The 20625-nt window shown below is 37.8% G+C and overlaps 1 protein-coding gene across 1 annotated transcript; it reads right to left on the reverse strand.

Annotated features, from left to right (window-relative positions):
- Window positions 1-953: 953 nt before the first annotated feature.
- On the reverse strand, window positions 954-9153 carry tmem109 (transmembrane protein 109). The gene is made up of 3 exons (XM_040147238.1): window positions 8890-9153; window positions 7523-7625; window positions 954-2939 (listed from the first exon to the last, which is right to left on the reverse strand). Exons 1-3 carry the CDS (start codon window positions 9091-9093, stop codon window positions 2566-2568), a joined length of 681 nt encoding a protein of 226 aa, XP_040003172.1. The 5' UTR covers window positions 9094-9153; the 3' UTR covers window positions 954-2565.
- Window positions 9154-20625: the final 11472 nt, after the last annotated feature.

Here is a 20625-nt window from a genome sequence, read left to right on the forward strand (position 1 = left end):
TATTGCACCAAACACAGTGTGTTGTAGGTGTGATATGAGTCCTCTGATTTGATCGGCTTCATTCCAATCAGTCACAGGCAGCTGAATAGATAAATAAGATTCAGAGAATGTTCTCTCTTTTTCAGCAGGCATCACAGACCATAGAACAGAAACAATGGCTCTCCAGCTGAGGAAAATGAGAAAAATCTGTCTAATAAGCAGAAAACAATATCCTCAGCAGTCTACCTGTCATGTAGCAGCAAGTTAAGACACAGAAAAAGAATGAGGTTTAGATAAATAGACAGATAGATAGATAGATAAAAAATCTGTGTGGTAAAATGTGTTGAGCATTGGAGGCAAGCTATCAGCTGACACAGGGCAGTCAAACATAAAGGCATCAGCCAAAAACAAAGCAGTAAAGCTCAGAGCTGTTTGTCGTAAAGATGGAAATATACATTATTTATCATTAAGTATCAGGTCTCCATCCATGAAACAAAATATGAGATTAAGCAGCGTTAGTAATTATAGTCTTTTTCACAGCATTTCTAATTAATTTGTTTGTTTAATATTCTTATGGAACATCTTGATATATGATATGATATGATGGTAATGATTAACGAAATCATGATTAGTCATAATAAAAATAAAATAAAATATATATTTTTTTCTCCACTATTTAAAGTCTAATATTTCTTCCTCCCTGTCAATGTTGTTATATGTATTCATTATCTCTACGTTTCTCCATTCTGAATTCTGAATTCTTCCCTCTGTATGATAAAGAAGAGACGTGGAGATTTAGGCACAAGTGTTGCTCATTTACCTCATTTACCCACTGGAGGAGGGTCACAGGAACTTTTTCATTGTGTACAAACAACATAATAATACTACCGCTACTTCAGAATAGAGGAATTTATGCAACCTACTTGAGGATTTAAAAAGTGCTCAAAGACTCAAAAAAAAAAAAGATTTAAAAAAAACTCCAACTGATTCCAACCCATTTTTGACATATCTCCTAGCTTGTTTTCTATGACAAAAGGAAAATATAAATTATTTTGTGTGAAAAGATAAAATAATGGACAGTTACATTAATATGGAAAAATATAACTGATGAGAATTTGTTTTAATTTGGTTCATGTTCAACAAGAGCAAGCAGAGCAAGAGGAGAGACAAGATAGGGTATTTATGTTTCAAAGACCCAGGTCTGTGAGGATTCTGTAAATATCTTCAAACAGTGGAAGTTAAACAACCTTTTGAGTTTTTCCAAAAGATAGCCTGGGATTTACAGTATCTTTGAAAGAAATGGGTCCTGAGCTCTGTGACTCTAATGTAAGATGAACAAACTGGGATCACACCCTTACATCTGTAAAATATTAGGTTTAGTTTTCATTAGGATACAAGAGTTTAATAATGATACTGTATATGGCAGATCATGTTGAATACAAACTTTAACCAAAGGCACAGATACATTACAGCGTTACGATTATACATCCGAGCAGGCTCTAAATGGCAAATGAGTAACTTTTAAGGCAAAAACAACATTTAAAATAACAGACTTACATTTGTTGAGAAAGATCTGAAATGAATCTCACTCTCAGAGTGAAAACCTCTCTGTAAAAACACTTTGGATCGAACCAGGGGGTTATTCCAGAAAGCGGGTTTAGCTGAAGGACACTCTGAATTTTCTGTTCCAGAAACAGAGATGACTTTAACTCTGTGAAGCTAACCTGCTGACTGACAGCTTTTTTCAACAAACGTTGCTCTCTGTCTCCCCCTGCCGAGCCTGAAGAAGCTGTTTGACACAACCTCTCATTTCCTCATTCATACAGTCCATTTCAGAGCATGTTAATTTGCAGACGTTTATGTCTGCAGAGGAAGATCAAAATGCCAGTTGAATATTAGTTTAAGCTTTTATGATCAATCAGTCATCAATTCAAGAACAGAGAATTCATATATTCCACAGGCTGGATTCATCCACAACTCAGAATAAAATCTATTCAATGTCTGTCTTTCTAACACTGAGACTCAGACTGGACATTAAGACAACAGTCAGGTTGTCGGTCAGTTCCCCTGCACTGAAATATTTACCGTACATTAATCACTGTAAATTTAAAAAAAAACAACCCAAAAAAATGTGTGAAGGTTTAGATACGAGACACTGATCTATGAATAATTATTTCTCATGTTGTGATTGGTTGCACTGATGAAACATTCCAATCTTAGTTATCATATCATAGAGAGGAGATTATGTTAATATTTCTGAGGGAGGATGATTTGTAGTGCAGCTGAAAAGACTTTCAGATTTTAAAACTGGACTAAATGCAGTTTTTGAATAAGGCTTCTTTAGTCTATACTTGTTTTAACAGCATTTCACGCACAATGTTTCGATTTTCTACATGTTGAAATACATTCATCACATGCCATTGAGCAAGACTTTTAAATGTATTGTAGATGTCTAAACATTTACATCCAGAATTATCCTTTGAACGGATAGACAACATGTAAAGTGTACAAAGGTTTCTCTCTTGAAGTTCCAGAAGCCCGACAGAGCATTATGTGTAGATATTGCATCAGGTGTTAAAGACTCCTTCACTCCTCCGTCCTCCTCCACCTCTCCATCTCTCTCAGCCGCCTCTCCATAACCTTCACCTGCTCCTCCAGGTGAGCCATTTTATCAGCCGCATTAGAGCCCCTCGAAGTCCCAACACCCAATAGGACGCAAATGCACACCAGGACAGCCAATCGGACGGCCATTGTTTCTGTGCCCACGCTGTGGTCACTCAGGATGAGGCCGAAGCAGGCCAAGGCCGTGCCCACTTTCAGCAGCCACAGGGTCTGCCTCACAGTGGAGGCAACTAATCGGAAAGCAAGGGAGATGAGCCAGTAACCAATGAGAGCCACAAGAACCCACTGAGCCACAAAGATCAGCCCCTCTGGAGTCACTTTGTTAATGGGGAAATCAACTGTGGAAAACAGAAACAAGACAGACAGCAAGAAGACAACACTTAAGTATATGTTTGTATGTATGTATGTGTATATATATTATATATATATATATATATATATATATATAATTACAATTATAAAGTGACACAATACTTATAAATGTATACTATATAAGTTTCATTATTGATCAATCTACAAATTACTTTCTTGATTAATTGTTTGGTTTATGAAAAAATGCCCAACATAAAGACAGATTCATGTGTTATGACTTTGACAGGACAAGGACAAACAGCACATCTTCACATCTGTGAAGTTGGAATCAAAAAACTTTGGGCCTTTTTGCAAATGACATAAAGAATTAATCAATTATCAACAGGGTTTGTGGTTCTTTTTCAGTCAATCAACTAATCCTGTCAGCTCTACAATAATACTGAATTAAAAATAATAAAATCATTGTTTATGTTTTTGGCTGCACCACAACACTTCTGTTGTGGCCAGCCCTATAAACGCAAATAGCCATGAGTGAGTGAGTGAGTGAGTGAGTTAATGATAAAGTTACACCATTGGTTGGCCATCTGAGTGTTGGAGTTTCCCGACTGGCTATTGCTTTTTCAAAATGGACTGGTTCAAACAGTTTCTACTTCGTCATCAGGGGGATGTTTACAGGCAGTGTTGTCAATTTAGCGCCTTTGTCGCTAGATTTACCAACCTTTTACACCCTTTTTGCGACCTTTCTTCACAAAGCACCTAACAACAAACCTGGTGACTTTTTGGACAAACTTTAGCAACTTTCCATAGAAGAGAGTCACCAGTGTTGCCCTGCAAGTGCGAAGTCGGGCTTTCCCTCCGCAGGTACACCTCTCTGTGTATATCATTCAATTCAAAACAGCAGCTGATACAGACGTGAACGAGTCTCTATATTTCTATCTGAGTGATCATTTTAAAAGTAAATATAGCTGCAATCACAGCATAGCCTTTGTCTTTAACTTACATGAATGGGGATTTTATCAGACAACTTTGCGTTTATAAAATCAGGATTGTAGTAGTGCACAGCAGCAGCTTGGAAATGGCTTTGAAGTGACTGCTGGTTAACATGTAGTCTTAATGGGCCGCATTACATTCAATATTTTATACTTATTCCATTGTCTGACAACAGGAACAGAAAAACTATGTAAATAAGAATAGCTTAATTGAGAATTTGTATGTATTAAATTACTGTATATGTGAGTACAAACAGTAGGAGAGAAGCAAACAGAAAAAGCGTGGTCCAGCCATATACTAGGTTTTGACCTAGTCTTGTTTGCTTTGTCCAGTTCCTTTTGTTATTGCTACACCCAACTGTATGTCTCGATAAAGCCTGGTACCACCCATGTCTCATTTATTATGTCCTTTCTTGATGAAATTAAGAACTGGATGTACAATAATTTCCTGCAGCTGACTGACTCCAGATCAGAAATGATTACAATAACACCACCTGGTCCCAGCACTAGTAGCATTAACAATTCTTGTCTAATAATGTTAAAAAAAAGAGTAACCTAAGGGTACCTTTTCACTCAGAGTTGTCTCTTGATGCTCAGGTGACTAGAGTTGTGCACTGAAACATTTAACCAGAATCAGGTCTGTCCTCTCCATTCATAGAACTGGAAGCAGTCATCCCTGCTTTTATCTCCTCCAGAATGAATTGTTGCAACACCCTTTATCCTGGTATCAGCAGGCGAAACATCCAAAGACTAAAGCTGATACAAAACGATGCTGCCAGGCTTTTAATATGTTATAAGAGACCACTTCACACTGATCTTCACTGTCCTTCACTGGTTCCCTGTCAGTCTTAGTAGATTTTACTGCTTGTTTTTTATTGTGTTTTAATGGTCAGTCTCCTACCTATCTCTGTGATCTGCTAACTCCCTATGAGCCTGATCACTACTTGAGATCCTCTGGCATGGCCTTACTAATGGTTCTTAAATCTGGTCTCGTCACTACAGGTGAATTGGTGTACTCTTTTAAATCTCTCCTTAAAGCTGACTTTTATCTTTTGGCTTTATCCAAAAGGGGAAATGTATAACAATTTTCCAACTGTCAAATTCATACTCCAAACAAATATGGGGCATCATATTACCAGAAAGTTGGAAAGACACAAGGAAATGCAGTCGTTGGTCCCTCCTCCCCCCTCCCCTTCCCCTGTGCCATAGTCGGACTTGCCATACTGGGACAAATCCTGCTGGGCTGCTGCATTGTAGGGCCAGTGGACCATCAAAAAATCCGTAACATTTTTGCAAGCCCTGTCTGTCTCTTTACTGGCCCTCTTTTTGTACCTGTCATCCAAGATGCGGATGAGATTACGCTGCGTGCATGTTCTGGGACTAGTCTCACTGGCAACTCACAACCGAGTTTCAACCTTCACCCTCTTGCTGAGCTAACGTAAGCTTGAATAAATCTAAGCTCAGCATAAGGTAGTTGTTATCATGTTGCCAAGACTGCGTGGATTGGGGAATAATGTTTTCCACACAGGTTTACCTTTCAGTCTGATTATAAAGTGGCAGGTTGTTTTCTTCGGTTATTGTTAGACTAACGATGTAGATTTCACACCCAGTCTGCCCAGTCAAAGAGACAGGTAAAATGTATTGGTGGCAGGAGTAGAGGACGAGCCACTAGAAATAAAGGAACACGAGGGAAAGGGAGAGCAGCTAGAGCAGCATCAATAGCTAAGCTTGAGGAAAGTGTGGAGGCATGTCGCTGACAGAGCATGCCTGCACCACAGCTTTATTGCCTACTCGCAGTTAGTACTTCTTCATCATCTCATGTTGGACTGAGGGCAGACTGGACGCTACAGTGACTCACTTATCGCCTGTTGAGGTACAAAGTGATATTATAAGTGAGGACAGGGTAGGGCTGGTTAGCATGCTAACTTCAGTAGATAAAGTATCTCTGCAACATGTCTTTGACACAACGTCAAAACCATTATTTCTTCACATTCTGTTGATAATCTTAGTTAATTCTTTAATGTTTGAATGTTAATTCTTCAATATTGCCCCTTTAACCAATACTATTTGTCATAGTTATTTTAATTATTTTAATTTTGCTTTATATTTATGTTTTGGATTTTATTACATTCATTTTTTTGTTTTTACCATAAAACACTTTGCAACTGTGCTCTGTACTATATACAGACGGACTGACAAAGTTAAGGAAAAACCAACATTCAGTTTCTTAGTAAGGTGTTGGGTTACCATGTACCACCAGAACAACTTCAATGCACCTTGGCAGTGATTCTCCAAGTCTCTGGAACTCAACTGTAGGGATGGAACAACACTGTCACAAAAAATATTCCCTCATTTAGTGTTTTGACGATGGTGGTGGAAAGTGCTGTTTAACAAATCAGTCCAAAATCTCCAATAGGTGTTCAACTGGGTTGAGTTCAGGTGACTGCTAAACCCACAGAATATGATTCACATATTCAAATCATTTTCATACTCATCAAACCATTCAGTGACCCCTCTGACCCCTGGTGCCCTATGGATGGGGCCATTGTCTGTTATGGGTAGACTGGTTTTAACATTCTCACAGTATAATTATCATAACATTTTCATCCTGTTTCATTAATTTTTCAGGTTTATCCTCTACTTTGTCAGCCCCCTGTAAATAGCTATGTTATTATTATTATTATAAATATATTGTTATTATTAGTATTATCAATATTATTTGTATTATTTTTGTTCTAACAGATACATATGAGAAAGTTCCTTTACTGTCCATCCATCATCCAGTCTAACAGGACTTTATATTTGTGGGCTTGTTTATTTATTTGTATATTGTATGTGATTCTCTGCTTATGATCATGATCTGGACTGAAACTCAAAGATGACCTGTAAGTGTATACAATATCTGAGACTGTAGTTTTCTCAGGGAGAAGATATGGAACATCTTCCTACCAACACTTAAAGAATAATTCCAGATTATTACTATTTAGGGTCTTATTTTTGTAGTTTTGTCATCATTTGCGTCTGGCATGGTACGTACAAAGTTCATTGCTACAAAATGTGAGGAATCAAGAAATCGGATTTCACAAGTTAGATGATCTGAGATTTTGGAAACAAGCCAACACTTTTGCCAATGACTTAAACAGCTTTATTTGGAGGTCACACCTACAGTGAGCACACTTGAAATGTGTTAATAATTGCTCACTGCTTAGGAAAACTGTAAACACAACTACAGTAAGTACAGCAGGTCACAGCTGAAGCGGTACGTGGGTGTGTAAACTGCGATCGATGTTTAAAACAGAACGCTTGGGTAATTTTAATGTTCACTTTTGTTTTCTTCTTCTAAAGAAGATGCTTGTTTCTAACCCATCTGACTTCTTTTTAGTGATTTCACCATGTTCAAAGATATCAATTAATTATTGAGTACAGTGTGATTATTACTGATACTAATGATAGAAAAAATAAAAAAGAAGACCCAAATTGTATGAAACTGGAATGACCCTTTAAGACTTAAAGTTGGACTGTTCTGTTGGTAGAAGCAGAACTCCTGGACTCATCATCAGCCTGCAGCATCACAGGAACTGATGAGCCTGCCTCTCCACTTTGGACAGCATAGAGTTTACCTTGAATTCCAGCAGCCTGCAGGAAGTGTGAGACATACTGTAGAAGCACGTTAAGACCACGGGCCAAACCCTCTGCAAAAACACCAAGAACCTGAGCGAAAGCCTGGAGGAGAGAGGGGGGTTGGGGTATGTTCATGGTTAGCTAACAAAGGGTTAAGACAGGAAACATGTTTAACCCAGTGGCCTGAGCCTTTTTACCTACATTTACCTGAGTGTGTCCAGTACCACTCTGATAAGGCGCCAGTTATAAGGGCTTTTAATTAGTTGAAATTTATAGCTTTACGAATGATTAGTACATCATTTACTAATGCTTCATAGATCAGTTATAGGCCATTAATAAAAACAGCTTCTGGGATGCCAGGTTGTGGCAAATCCTCCTCCAGCAGACACTTCATCTTGTTATCTCTTTAATTCATTAGGGAGACCTTTCCAATGCACTGGAAAAGGGTTACAGGACATCTGGACTAAACTCCATCTAGAAACTGATTATTAACATTTACAAATTAAAACTTATTATGGTAGAATGATTTATTAACTTATACATAGACTTTGACTGTCTATGGATCTGTGTGTAAAACTGGTCCAAATGTAGAGAGAACAACACAGTAAATGTGATATATTGATGTAAGATGTGTTTTTATGACATTTTGAAATGGAAAAGTTTCCAATCTGTTGCCTGAATAAAGACTCACTTCCATTAATTTCATTTCCATTCCAGTCATTTCCATCAGTGTCACCTGCAATTTTAAATCTTAATAAATCATTAATAAAGTATTCTAAAATAATCCATTATTTATGCAGGTGTAAATAGTAATAAGTGATTCATTAAGCATTAGTAAATGACATATTCAGTATTAAAAAAGCCACTGATTACAGATTATTGAGCCCTCATTTCTGGAGCCTTATCAGAAAGTTCACACTGAAACTGAAAAGACTTGAATGAGGTAGTAACCCTTTATGTTGCTCACTTCGCACATAATACATCAGACAGCATAACAGAGATCAACTTTCTCTATGGTACAAAAGGTCATTGCTACATGTGAAAACTTAAGTACAGTTACCTAGGAATAGTAGGCGCTGACTGGTTATTTTACATTTATGTATATGTACGTGATAAGCTCATATACTCATAAGATAAATATTCATTCCCGGGCTTATGTAAATAAAAGGTGTTGCTATAAGAAAACAGACACTTTTATCCGTTTCCCTTTGTTGTTCAGATGTATAAAATGCATGTTTATTTTCCCTTGTCAGGCATTAAACAAATTCTATAGGTAAAATTCATATCTTGCGTTTTAGCCTTCCTCATTGAAACACACTATTGAACTCTGCTGATGATGTTGAACAAGATTAGTTCCATCTCTGACCTTCTGTACGGACACCACCGTCTGCTCCCCGGCCAGCCTGCCCAGGTAGTTCCTTCCCTCCCATGCCAGGTCAGCCAGGGTTGTCCGGAGCTCCTGGATCATCCCGGAGCGACTCTCAAACACTTTCTCCCCCGAAACAGCCAGCAACAGGGGGCTGAGGACATACAGCCCGCTGAAAGCGCTTGGGTTTGAATTGGAAAACATTCTGACGGCGGAAGTAATGACGACAGCTCCGAATTAAACTCACCAATGAACAATGAGCGGAGGCCACACGACGAAGTTTTTCCACATCCTGTTGGAAAAACTTAGTCGTATGAATGAAAAGAGATGTCTGCCACCTGCTGGGTTGAGAGTGCAACACGTTTCCACGGCGGCTTCATACTACATAAATAAATATGCTGCTGAAATAATTTAATATGCCTATTAAATAAATAAATACGGCTATGAAATAAATCCTAAAATAAATAAATGAGGCAAACAATTATATAAATAAATGTATATATAAATATATAAAATAGTCAATACAGTTCAATACACAAATAAATACGTTTATTTCAAAACGACGTTATTCAAAGGACTACTTTTATTTATTTCAGGAGACTTTTATTTACTAATGCCACTCTTATTTAGTCAAAGGGTTATTTCCATCCATCCATCCATCTTCTGCCGTTTATCAGAAGTTGGTTTGCGGTGGCACACGTTAAGACAGGTTTTCAGCTCCTCCTGGGGGATCCCGAGGCGTTCCCAGGAGACTATTATGGTAGGAGGCTTTTATTTCCTAATGCCACATTTATTTCCCAGCTCTTTTGAATTCCATCAGTTATATTCAAAAGAATGGTGAGTGGTTGTCTCACAGATTCAGACCGAGCACCGGTTACCTTCCGAGGCACATATATTCGAGAGATCAGGAGATCACAATGGCTGGTCGTGCGTAAATAGTAAATACGCTTTGTCGCGGATCTTGCTGTTTTCCACTAGGTGGTACAGTCAAACGTGTGGGACGACACTTAGCTCATTTTTCTATTATACGATTTGGAGATGAAACTATGTAAAAAGAAGCAGAGGAAAGAGAACCAGCCCACGGGACTTTGAAATTAAACACACACACTCATCACTGCGTAGATTAATTTAAGTGAGTTAACTATAAATTCTGTATGTGTTTGTGGTCTTGTGTGCTTGACTTTATACCATGTGCCTGCCCAGCCAAACAGCATATCCCCAAAAACATAGCTAACTGCTAGCTCAAGCAGATAGCCGGTGCTAGATAATCAGTTTGGTTGACAGGCAAACTACGCAGCTAACTGCTATAGTTGACTTAGCTCACAAACAGCTGTATGCTAATGTTACTTTTTTATTACAACTGTCAGCTCTTCTGCATCTACTTTGTTTTGTATTTTATACTTAAAGCATTTGCACACAGTTACTCATTTTGGTGAAAGATGTTCTATGTATGACGTCAGTATGTTATGAAGTAACTAACAAATATAGGCAATTTTTCCCTGATCCTTCAGGATTCATCACAATAAGATGTCTTAATTACCCTACCTGCGTTTCACCAGACCAGTGTTTACTTTCCAGAGAATTCTGGCAAGTTCAGTACCTTCCTAATGGAGCTTGATTGGCATTTTAGAAAGCGACTCTAACATGCAGATCTCAGTTCATTAAATGTGTCATAAATCATACAGCAAGCTTCATGTGTTGCAAACATTCCTTATTTTCTAATCAAATTTTATCAACTTTTCTCATTTCCCTGACCCTATGGAGAATCAACAGGGCACATTGTCTATTGTTTCCCATGCTTACAAATACATTAAAATGTAGTCACATACATATACTGAATATCACGTCATATTTTATTTTGTATATATATTTTTTTTACAAATTCCTGTTGTGTGATCAAACACTGTTTAAGCTCACAATAGTGGGAGATCACAAAGTTTCCAATAACACTAAATACTGCATATCACAGTGGGGTTTTTGTGTCATTTATGCCCTGTCAGTCCAAACCCCACTGAACTGCACTGATGCCCACAGCTGGTTGCATCTCTGCTGTGAATTAGGATCAGAATAACTACTACACTCCTGTCTCTTAGCATTTTATCACTTAGTTTAATATATTTAAAATTCTTTAAATCTTACCTCTGGTAATTTTCATTGAGTTGCACTGATATAAAACAACTGTATTTGATGGCACCAAAAAATGTGATGAATAATTTTATATCATACAAGGAATTTTGGAAGCATGGCCATTAACCTACCTATGACAACACTGTGAAAACTCAGATGTGGCTTTCATATTTTAAGTGAAATCACGTTTCATGTGGTGTGATCAGAAGATTTTCCTCCAACTGAAACATTAGAATGTAAATTGATAACCCTCAATTCCTTCAAAAGACCATTTCAAAATGTCTTAATGAGTTAATCCTGTTTACTCTGTAAAAATTACAAATTTCACTAAATAATTTGTCTATTTATTGTGAAGATAATGCATTTAATTAAAAACTCTGATTAATTATAACCCATGAATCAGCTATTTATAACCCCAATTACAATCTGTACATGAAAAACTGTATTTAAATGAAACAAAATTAATGGCTTTTTATTATAATCAGGACTTAAAGTGCCTTGGAATGTTTTTACTTCCTATTTACAATTATCTGTATTGAAATTACACATCTTTTCAAACCTATTATATTATTAATATATGTCAAACCAAATGTCTTATAGATAAGACATTTGTTATTAAATTGTATGGGACCTCTCTGGATTTCTGCCATCACTGATTAATACAAATTCTACAATACTTTATTGTTAATTTTTCAGTAACTACTTGGAATGTAAATTCCCAGCATAGTTTATGTCTTAGTCCTTTGCTCTCAGGAGCAAAAAACATTTTTCTCTGTGAAAGCCAGATTCAGGCTCCAGCTATCTCTTGGTAGTTACAGTCAGGAACTCAGATAGCAGTAATGTGTTGAGACCCCAACACATGCGTAGGGGGCCTGTGTGTGGTGGTGTGAGCAAGAAGACCTGAAAAATACAAAGGTAAAACTCAATGAATAACTCTTAACATATCATCTATTCCAAATTTTCCAACAAGGGATGTGTACTAGATGCTGCTAAAACTAAAAAAAAAAATTGACAGTTTAACTTTCTTTGTTTGTTTTGTGGTAACTGATCTATGCTTCAACACGCTGGCATGTAAAGCCATGACTATACGTGACTTTACATCCACAGATGAACAGTGCAGGAATTGTAGGTTCAGTTTTTACTTGTAGCTAAAGTTCTCCAATTTTAGTGGAGCAAAGATAATTCCATCAGTTAAAAGAAAGTTTAGTTATGTAGTCTAATATTTGGGGTCAAATCTTTTCATTCGTTTACTGATTCATAGACATCAGAAGATGCATGGTATCTCCCCTGGTGATGCTCTGCTAGGCCTAAACTGCAGACTGACATTTTGCCTTTAGTTTACACCCCAGCTGATCAGGGGTGTCACTTACACCCCTGCTCAGCTGGACTGAGGTCAGGTTACTGACTTTGCAAGTCAAGACCATCCCACTGCGGGGCCATAAAAACTCTCAGGCTGCATTGGCTGTATGTTTAAGATTGTCATCTTCCTTCATTGTCCTAAAATTGGCAGAATATGTAAAAAAGGAGGCTACAGTTGTTTCACTGTTCACCCAGCATAGATGTAAACATAGACTGTTCAAAGTTCAGTCAGTGCTTTAGTCAGTCATTGTTTCATTTCAATTCAAATAAGCGAGACCACAGAGCCCAAAATAACTAACAGCTTACTTCCCAAATTACACACTGTACTGTATGTCAGCTACCCTGTTGCCAGTTTCAGCCTGACTCTCTCCATGTTATCCAGGTGCAGTCATACGGTGGGTAGCCTCAGTATACCACGTTGTTGATGATGACCTTTAGCATTGGTGAATTTATACATCAGCTTACCCATAGAGGACCGACCCCTATCAAAAAGGAACACAGGACAGTTATTAAATTAATCACAACATTACTTTGGTCTGTATAATCTGCATCCTCACTCACAATATTGGTAATGTACACATTTGTGAACATAAAGACCACACTAAAACTTAATCAATAAAAATAATGTCAAAGTCAGTGCAGCCATTACAGCTGTGATTTTAATGACTAGGTTAACTAATTTCTACTGTAAGTGTAGACATTTCACACAGCCTTACCTTTGCAAATATCCACTGAGATGCAGAAGTGCTGACATTAATAATAAACAAAGTAACATTAGCATACAGCTGTTTGTGAGCTAAGTCAACTATAGCAGTTAGCTGCCTAGTTTGCCTGTCAACCAAACTGATTATTTAGCACCGGCTCTCTGCTTGAGCTAACAGTTAGCTATGCTTTTGGGCAGGAAAACTATTTAAACATTGCTTGGCTGCATGACACTATAAAGAGAGTGTGTAAAAAAAAAAATGAGCGAAGCATCATCCCACAAGTTTTAGTGAGAAAACAGCAAGAGCCGCGACAAGGCTTATTTACTGTTTATGAGCGACCAGCCACTGTGATCTCCTGATCTCTCCAATGTAGCTGCCTCTGAAGGTAACCGGTGCTGTTGCTTGGATCTGAATCTATGAGATTACCACACCCCATCGATTTGAATATAGCAGATGGAATTAAAAAGAGCTGGAAAATAAATGTGGCATTAGGAAATAAAGAGTCCCCTGAAATGAATAAAAGTAGTCTTTTTGAAAAACGCCATTTTGAACTAAAGAATTATTTATTTATTTATTTATTTACTGAATTACCCTGGCTCATTTATGTATTTATATATACATTTTTAAAAATATATTTATGCATTAATTGCCATGTTTTTTTAATTTCATGATATATTTCATAGACATTTATTTATTTATTTATCACAAGTATATTTATTTTTTTATGTATGTTTATTTATTCAGTCGTGACTAAAATGGCTTTCCATACTTCCCTCAAAGACATCTCTGTACTCTGTTCTTACAGGCAGTTTTGAAGGCTTTGTTTGGAATTAAAATTAGCTACACTGACTGGCAGCTGTCAGATCAAGAATCAGTAACATTTTTGTGCTGCAGTCCTTCCAGTCACATCTATAGTGCTGCAGTCAATGGCTGGAGGGAAAGGCTGTCCTCCAGCTGTTGAGTTGGTAACATTTAATTGCCATTTTGTTGCAATTTTCTGGATGTACATCATAATAAGAAGATAAGCAGATAAGGATGATTTCATGATTGTTTTGTGATTATTTTTATTTTTTTTTGACAGTATAATACAAGCACATTTACAAACCGATCAGTGCCATTTAGTATTTATCTGGATAGCCTGAACCTATGTCTATATCCAGCATCTTCTCTGTTTTTTTTCTGTTTAATATACACGTGTTTTTATCTTCATTGGATGGATTATATCCTGTTTCCTCCTCTATTGTGAACTCTGCTCTCACAATAAAGTTTATCATTACAAAAGTTGGATGTTTACCCTACTGATAATAAAAGTATTGACACAAATATTTTATTTACAGTCAGAAATATTACAGCTCTACCCACAGCTCTACCCACTGTAAAAGCTCTCCATGATAGAGAAATCAGCTGATACTGAAAGGAGTAACCATGGTGGTGTTACTGATAATGGTACTGGGGCAATGTACACTCACCAAGCACTTCATTAGGAACACCTGTATACCTGTTTTGATGCAATTATCCAAACAGCCAATCATGTGACAGCAGTTTAATGCATAAAATCATGCATATAAAGGGTCAGGAGCTAATGTTCACATCAAACGTCAAAAAAAAAAAGTGATCTCAGTGTCTTTGACCGTGACATAATTGTTGGTGCCAGGCGGGCTGTTGTGAATCTTTTCGAAAATGCTGATCTCCTGGTATTTTCAAACACAACAGTCTCTAGAGTTTACTCAGAATTGTGCCAAAAACAAAAAAAATCATCCAGTGAGTGGCAGTTCTGCAGACAGAAACACCTTGTTAATGAGATAGGTCAGAGGAGAACAGCCAGAGTGGTTGGAGCTGATAGGAAGATTATGGTAATTCAGGTAACCACTCCTTAAAAACAGTGGTGAGCAGAAAAGCATCTTAGAATGCACAATGCATCCAATCTTGAGGCGGATGGGCTACAATGGCAGAAGACCATGTCGGGTTCCTCTCCTGTCAGCCAAGAACAGAAAATTGAGGCTGCAGTGGACACAGGCTCCCCAAAACTGGACAGTTGAAGGCTGGAAAAACGTAGCCTGGTCTGATGAATCTGGATTTCTGCTGAGGCATGCAGATGGTAGGGTCAGAATTTTGCATCAACAGCATGAATCCATGGACCTGACTTATCTTGTATCAGCAGTCCAGGGTGGTGGTGTAATGGTTTGGGGAATGCTTTTGCAGGAGAAAACCTTCACCACGGCCAGACGAGTTCCAATTCTCTTCCACACGATTCGCAACCTTCAGTAATGATGCACCATACAATCTTCAGAGTTCAATGTGAAGTAAATTTATTGTATATTAAAACAGAATACAATAAACCGAGCTGATCTCGGGAGCATCACCTAATTATCTCAGTTGTACATTAATTTTTATATTACCAATCTCTCCTCCTTCTGTGGGCCTAATGATAAGCACACTCCAATCATCTCACCTCCATGGCCTGACCTTGACTGTAGATGCCGTTGTTTCATTTCTCTGGCGTTTCTTACTATGATTAGTAACTTTGTGGAAAATAATGGTGTCTACATTTTTCAGTAGCTGGTATCTTTGGACATTGTATCACTTGGTTACGTAGACCATTATATTCTGATGCAAGCACATTCTTCCCTAAGTTTCTCTGAATCAGCACTCTTAATTTTCAGATTCTTATTTATAATGGTGTCTTACTGAAAACATCTAATAATAAAAAAAAAAAATCACAATCAGTAGTATATGAAAATAATGATTGCATCCAGTAGTATATAAAAATAAATTTCCCACACTTTCTTATCACATTTTTGGTCCTTTAGTACCAATAAATCATAGTTTGAATGCCACAGCCTGAGTATTGTTGCTGACCATGTGCATCCCTTTATGGCCACAATTTACCATCTTCTAATGGCTACTTCCAGCATGGTAACGTTCCATGTCATTTCCTTTCTGGTGAATGTTAATATTTTTGTTTTTTCCGACTGAAAACTTAAATCCCCAAAAGTAGGACAATTTTTCAACCACTTAAACTGCATCTTGTATCTTTTGTTTAATAATACTAATATTCTTTCCTCTTTTCCATGAGGCTCCGTGTTCTGCAAACAATAATCAACCAATATCATACTGGATTTGAAAGAACACATCATTAATCATGATGGAAAACAGTATTGGACTAATGACACTGCTCTGAGAAGAAACATTGTCTACCAATGTATCGTCTAGATAGAACTGTTCCAAATCTGACTTGAGTAAATCTGTCAAACAAAAAATCCTTGATCCAATTAAATGTTTTTCCTGTTATTCCTATCATATCTACCTATTTCATCATTAATCTCTCCTTCCATATCATATCATATGCCTTTCCTAGATCAAAAAATACTGCCAAAACTGATTCTTTATTAATCTGGGTTTGCTTAATCTCTGTTTCCAAGTAAATGACAGGATCCATGGTTCCTGTACCCCTCCTAAACTAAACACTCTGATAAGATGATAGAATTCCTCTATTTTCCATATAAAAATGTTTATCTCTCTGTGATCATTCTGTCCATTATTTTACTTATATGTGATATGAGAGCATTTGGTCTATAATTCATTGAACCTGAAAGGTCCTTGACAGGTTTCCTGATAGGAATAATCATACCTCTTTCCAGCGTCTGGCAATGTTCCCTCTTCCCATACTTTAATATATAAACCTCAAAGCCATGACACCTGATGATGATTTAGCATTATATGACATATTTTGTCCTTTCCGGGAGCTCTTAATCCAGAATTCTCTATTGCTTCCTCATTTCTCCTGCAGTAAATCAGTGCCTTCCCTCCTATCAAAAACTCCAGCTGCTCTTGTTACTTCCTTTCATTCAATTGACCGCACAGTAGCTGCATAGACATGAATGCGCTTCTAACCTTCTCTCTGAGTGATAATTTTTCAGATAACTATAGCCGAAATCCCATCACAGCCGCTGTCTTTAACTTATATGTACGATTATTTTGTCAGACAACGTTGCGGTTATAACGTTCCGGATTTTAGAAGTGCAGAGAAACAGCTTGGAAATGGCTTTGAAGTGAATGCTGGTTAACATGTAGTCTTAATGGGCCGTGTTTCAGTCACTATTTCATACTTGTTCCATTGTCTGACAACAGAAACAGAAAAACATGTAAATAAGAACATTGGGAGTTCGGCTGTATTAAAATACTGTATATGGGAACACAGACAGTAGGAGAGAAGCAAACAGATAAAGGGTGATCTAGCCATACACTAGGTCATGTCCCAGTCTTGTTCTTCATCAGACATTGCTGTTTCTTCTTCCATTTTTAACACTGGGCACTGCCATTCCCTTTTCATTCCTCTTGTTCTCCTATCTCCTACAGTCTTCCAGTTTTATTACAAAATGCCTGCCAACTTTGCTTCTTTTCACCATTGTCTGTGCTTGTTTATATTTAATTAAGTTTTGAAAATTGTGTCTTCTTCTAAGTAACCCGATACAGATACATTTCTAGACAAGGTTAAATCTAGTGCTGAAGTACTACCTCTGTGTACTGTACATCAATTCTGTTCACTTCAGCCGTGCTGCAGTATGTGAGTCGTCTCACATGTTTCTTCTTATCAGACATGGCCATCTGCCTGTTTAAGGACACTGAGAGCTGCTGTTCCGGCACTGGTTGCAGAGTCTGCTCAACACCTGAATCATCTCACTGCACCTAATATGTATTGCGGTATGTATTGTGCTGCGAACTTGTGAATGGCCATTTAATTTTGGGTGCACACATAACAGTGTAATTTCGATGCATGGGTGGCTGATGAGGGAGGACAATTGACTTTATTCACTCGTATTATTAAAAGTGCGCTAGAATTATTTGTAACAGGTCCTCCAACATAAACGACCACATGGATCATTTGTTCCTTGGGAGCAGCGGCAGGCGTACTTGACCTTCGTCACCATGGTAACAATAATGAACATGCGGTTAAAGGTGTGAAACAGTCATGGTTTGGTTAGGTTTAGGTCCCAAAACTACTTGGTAAGGTTTTGGAAAAGATAATGGTTTGGGTTAAAATAAAAACTTCATTAAGCTTAATGGACCTTTGTTATCATGGTTACAATAATAATAACACGTGGTTAAGGTTGGTGAATGAATAAAATCACCATACACATACATTAAACATAATGGCTGGGATGTGATTTCAGCAACATTTATCTGTAAAATGGTCACTCAGAGAGAAGGTTAGAAGCTCATTCATGTCCGTGCAGCTGCTGTGTGCTCAAATGAATGAGATATATAGAGAGGTGTGCCTGCAGAGGGAAAGCCTGACCTTGCGCTCGTTGGGCATTTCTGGTCATTCTCTTCTAAGGAAAGTAGCTAAGCTTTGTTCACAAAGTCGCTAGATTTGTCGCTAGGTGCTTTTGTGAAGAAAAGTCGGTAAAGGGGTGTGAAAAATCAGTAAATCTAGTGACAAAGGCGCAAATATGGCAACACTGTTGCTCACACCTCATTTTCCCCCTTTGAGGCTTGCAGAGCCTCAAAAAAGAAAAGAATTACCCATGCATGTTTACAAATGTACCAAGAAAGACAGTTCCTCCTATACTGCTTGTTGCCGCTTAACTTTAGCCAGACAACGAATTTATGTAGTGTGAGAGCAAAAACCTGTCAGGCAGCTTCCTTTTTTACAAGTTTCATCGATCAATCAGGACAGGAAATAACTCTCACGGTCCTCGCTGCCTTAAGCGACCACATATAGTACTCCAAGCCAATTAAAAAGAATTTGTAAAAACATATATAGAGATATGTCCTAAGCAAATACATATGGAAACCTCAGAAAATAAAACAAAATAATGTCCAAATTCAGGCTGGTCGTCCCATCTGACCCTCCAATGGACCTTTCCATGCCTAGCACCAATCTCCCTAAGCACAGAGAAAAAGAAAATAAATTAGGTCCCAGTGTATTTACCTTCTGACAGAGAACAACATTCTTAAAGCAATTAAAGCGAAAAGATCCCGAAGTAAAGCAAATTATCATTTTGGACTCAGCATATAAATGTCCTACTTTGAATATTATCAATATCACAGATTACATCTAACACAGTAGAATGTATACATATATTTAAGAGAAGACAATTAGAAGGTATCACACTGCAGCTCCTCAGCAGTGTCGACTCTTGTTGTAGTGTGGCTGGTTTTTTGAGTCTTGATATTTTATTCCAACAGTGTCCTTGTTCAGGGCCCTTCATCCATTTTCCATCCATCCATCCCGCTTTCTGTAAAATCTCTTCCATAGCTGGGACTCCAAGGAGGTTAGCCAAGAGTCTCTTAATATCTCCTATGGCAGACTGTTTTCCCACCATAATCTCTTCCAACTTTGAAATCCAAGGATGCGCTCCATCTTGAAAAGTAGGTAACTTCTCAAGTATGTCTGACATATCTGTATTCTGCCAGAGCTTATACTCCAGATTCTGTCCTCGAATAACCACTGGACACATCTTATCTGGTGACTTTCCCCATCTTGGGCGTAATGAGTATATCATAGTGTCTGACTTTTTAGAGTCTTTCTTTAGTAATTCTTTCTTAGCTATCTGCAATTCCTGTAATTGATTCTCCAGTGCTTCCCGACTTTCTTGACTGGTAGAATTGTTTATGTCAATAAGACATTGATCAATACGTTCCTCAACCTCTCTTAAAGTCTTCCATCTGTCTTCTCCATATCTGGTACTGGATGCCCTTGGGAAAAACCCTCTTAAAAATGATGGACCCTTGTTCTCCGAGTCTCCATCGCTGTTTCCATTCTCACTTTCATTGGAGCTGTCATGTTCTTGGTCCTTTTTCCTCCACGTTTTAACTCCTCTTCTCTCCGCTTTAGCCAGTATCCGTCTGACTGCTGGGTCATATCCATCCATATTTTATCTGAATCACTCTAATCATTATCTCAAATTTCCATCCTCTTGATCCTTAGTCCCCCCTTAGTTTCTAAACGAGCCATTTTCTTTTTACTTTTGGTGTTTGGATACATATTTATGGTTGTTTCCGCTCTTCCTGTTTCTATTATTCGCTCATTCTCATCTGTAATGTGATAGTTACCCTCCTGACTAATCACTGAAAGTTGGAGATAAATCTCCTCAAACTTAACTTAACCTCAGGTGGGGGTTTCTTTATTGGGGCCGTATGTGAGAATGGTGTATCAGTTTCTGCCATTAATTTTTCTACTTCCTTTGCATTCTTCTCTATTTCTTCTGCGCCTTTCTCCCTCTTATCTTTTGCAGCTTACAATAATTTCTGTCCCTCATTTTCAAACAACTGGAGAATGCCAAGCTCTGTTTGTCTTTTTTCTTTGCGTTTCTGTCCCTTTTTTTACGTTTCTTCTGATCCACCTTATATGTGGGTATAAGCACCTGCATTGTTTTAATTACATCTGGGTTGAGTGTCCCTACCACTGACCAAGGTTGGTCGATTTCAGGCCAACGCTTATGCCACTTTTCCGACATTTTTTCTACACCTTTAATTAGGGGGTTACTCTTCTGCACAACATCAACCGGAGTGATTGCTTTCAAAGTATTAACATCCTTCT

This window comes from Xiphias gladius, chromosome 15, assembly GCF_016859285.1.
Source record: "Xiphias gladius isolate SHS-SW01 ecotype Sanya breed wild chromosome 15, ASM1685928v1, whole genome shotgun sequence".
Classification (NCBI taxonomy): domain Eukaryota; kingdom Metazoa; phylum Chordata; class Actinopteri; order Istiophoriformes; family Xiphiidae; genus Xiphias; species Xiphias gladius.

Bases quoted from the DNA above. Each gene is read 5' to 3' on its own strand.
- tmem109 (XM_040147238.1), bottom strand. From the start codon at position 9,093: ATGTTTTCCAATTCAAACCCAAGCGCTTTCAGCGGGCTGTATGTCCTC. The intron at 7,626-8,889 runs GTCAGAGATGGA...TCTCTCCTCCAG, and splicing joins CGGTGGTGTCCGTACAGAAG to GCTTTCGCTCAGGTTCTTGG. The intron at 2,940-7,522 runs GTAAACTCTATG...TGTTTTCCACAG, and splicing joins GCAGGCTGCTGGAATTCAAG to TTGATTTCCCCATTAACAAA.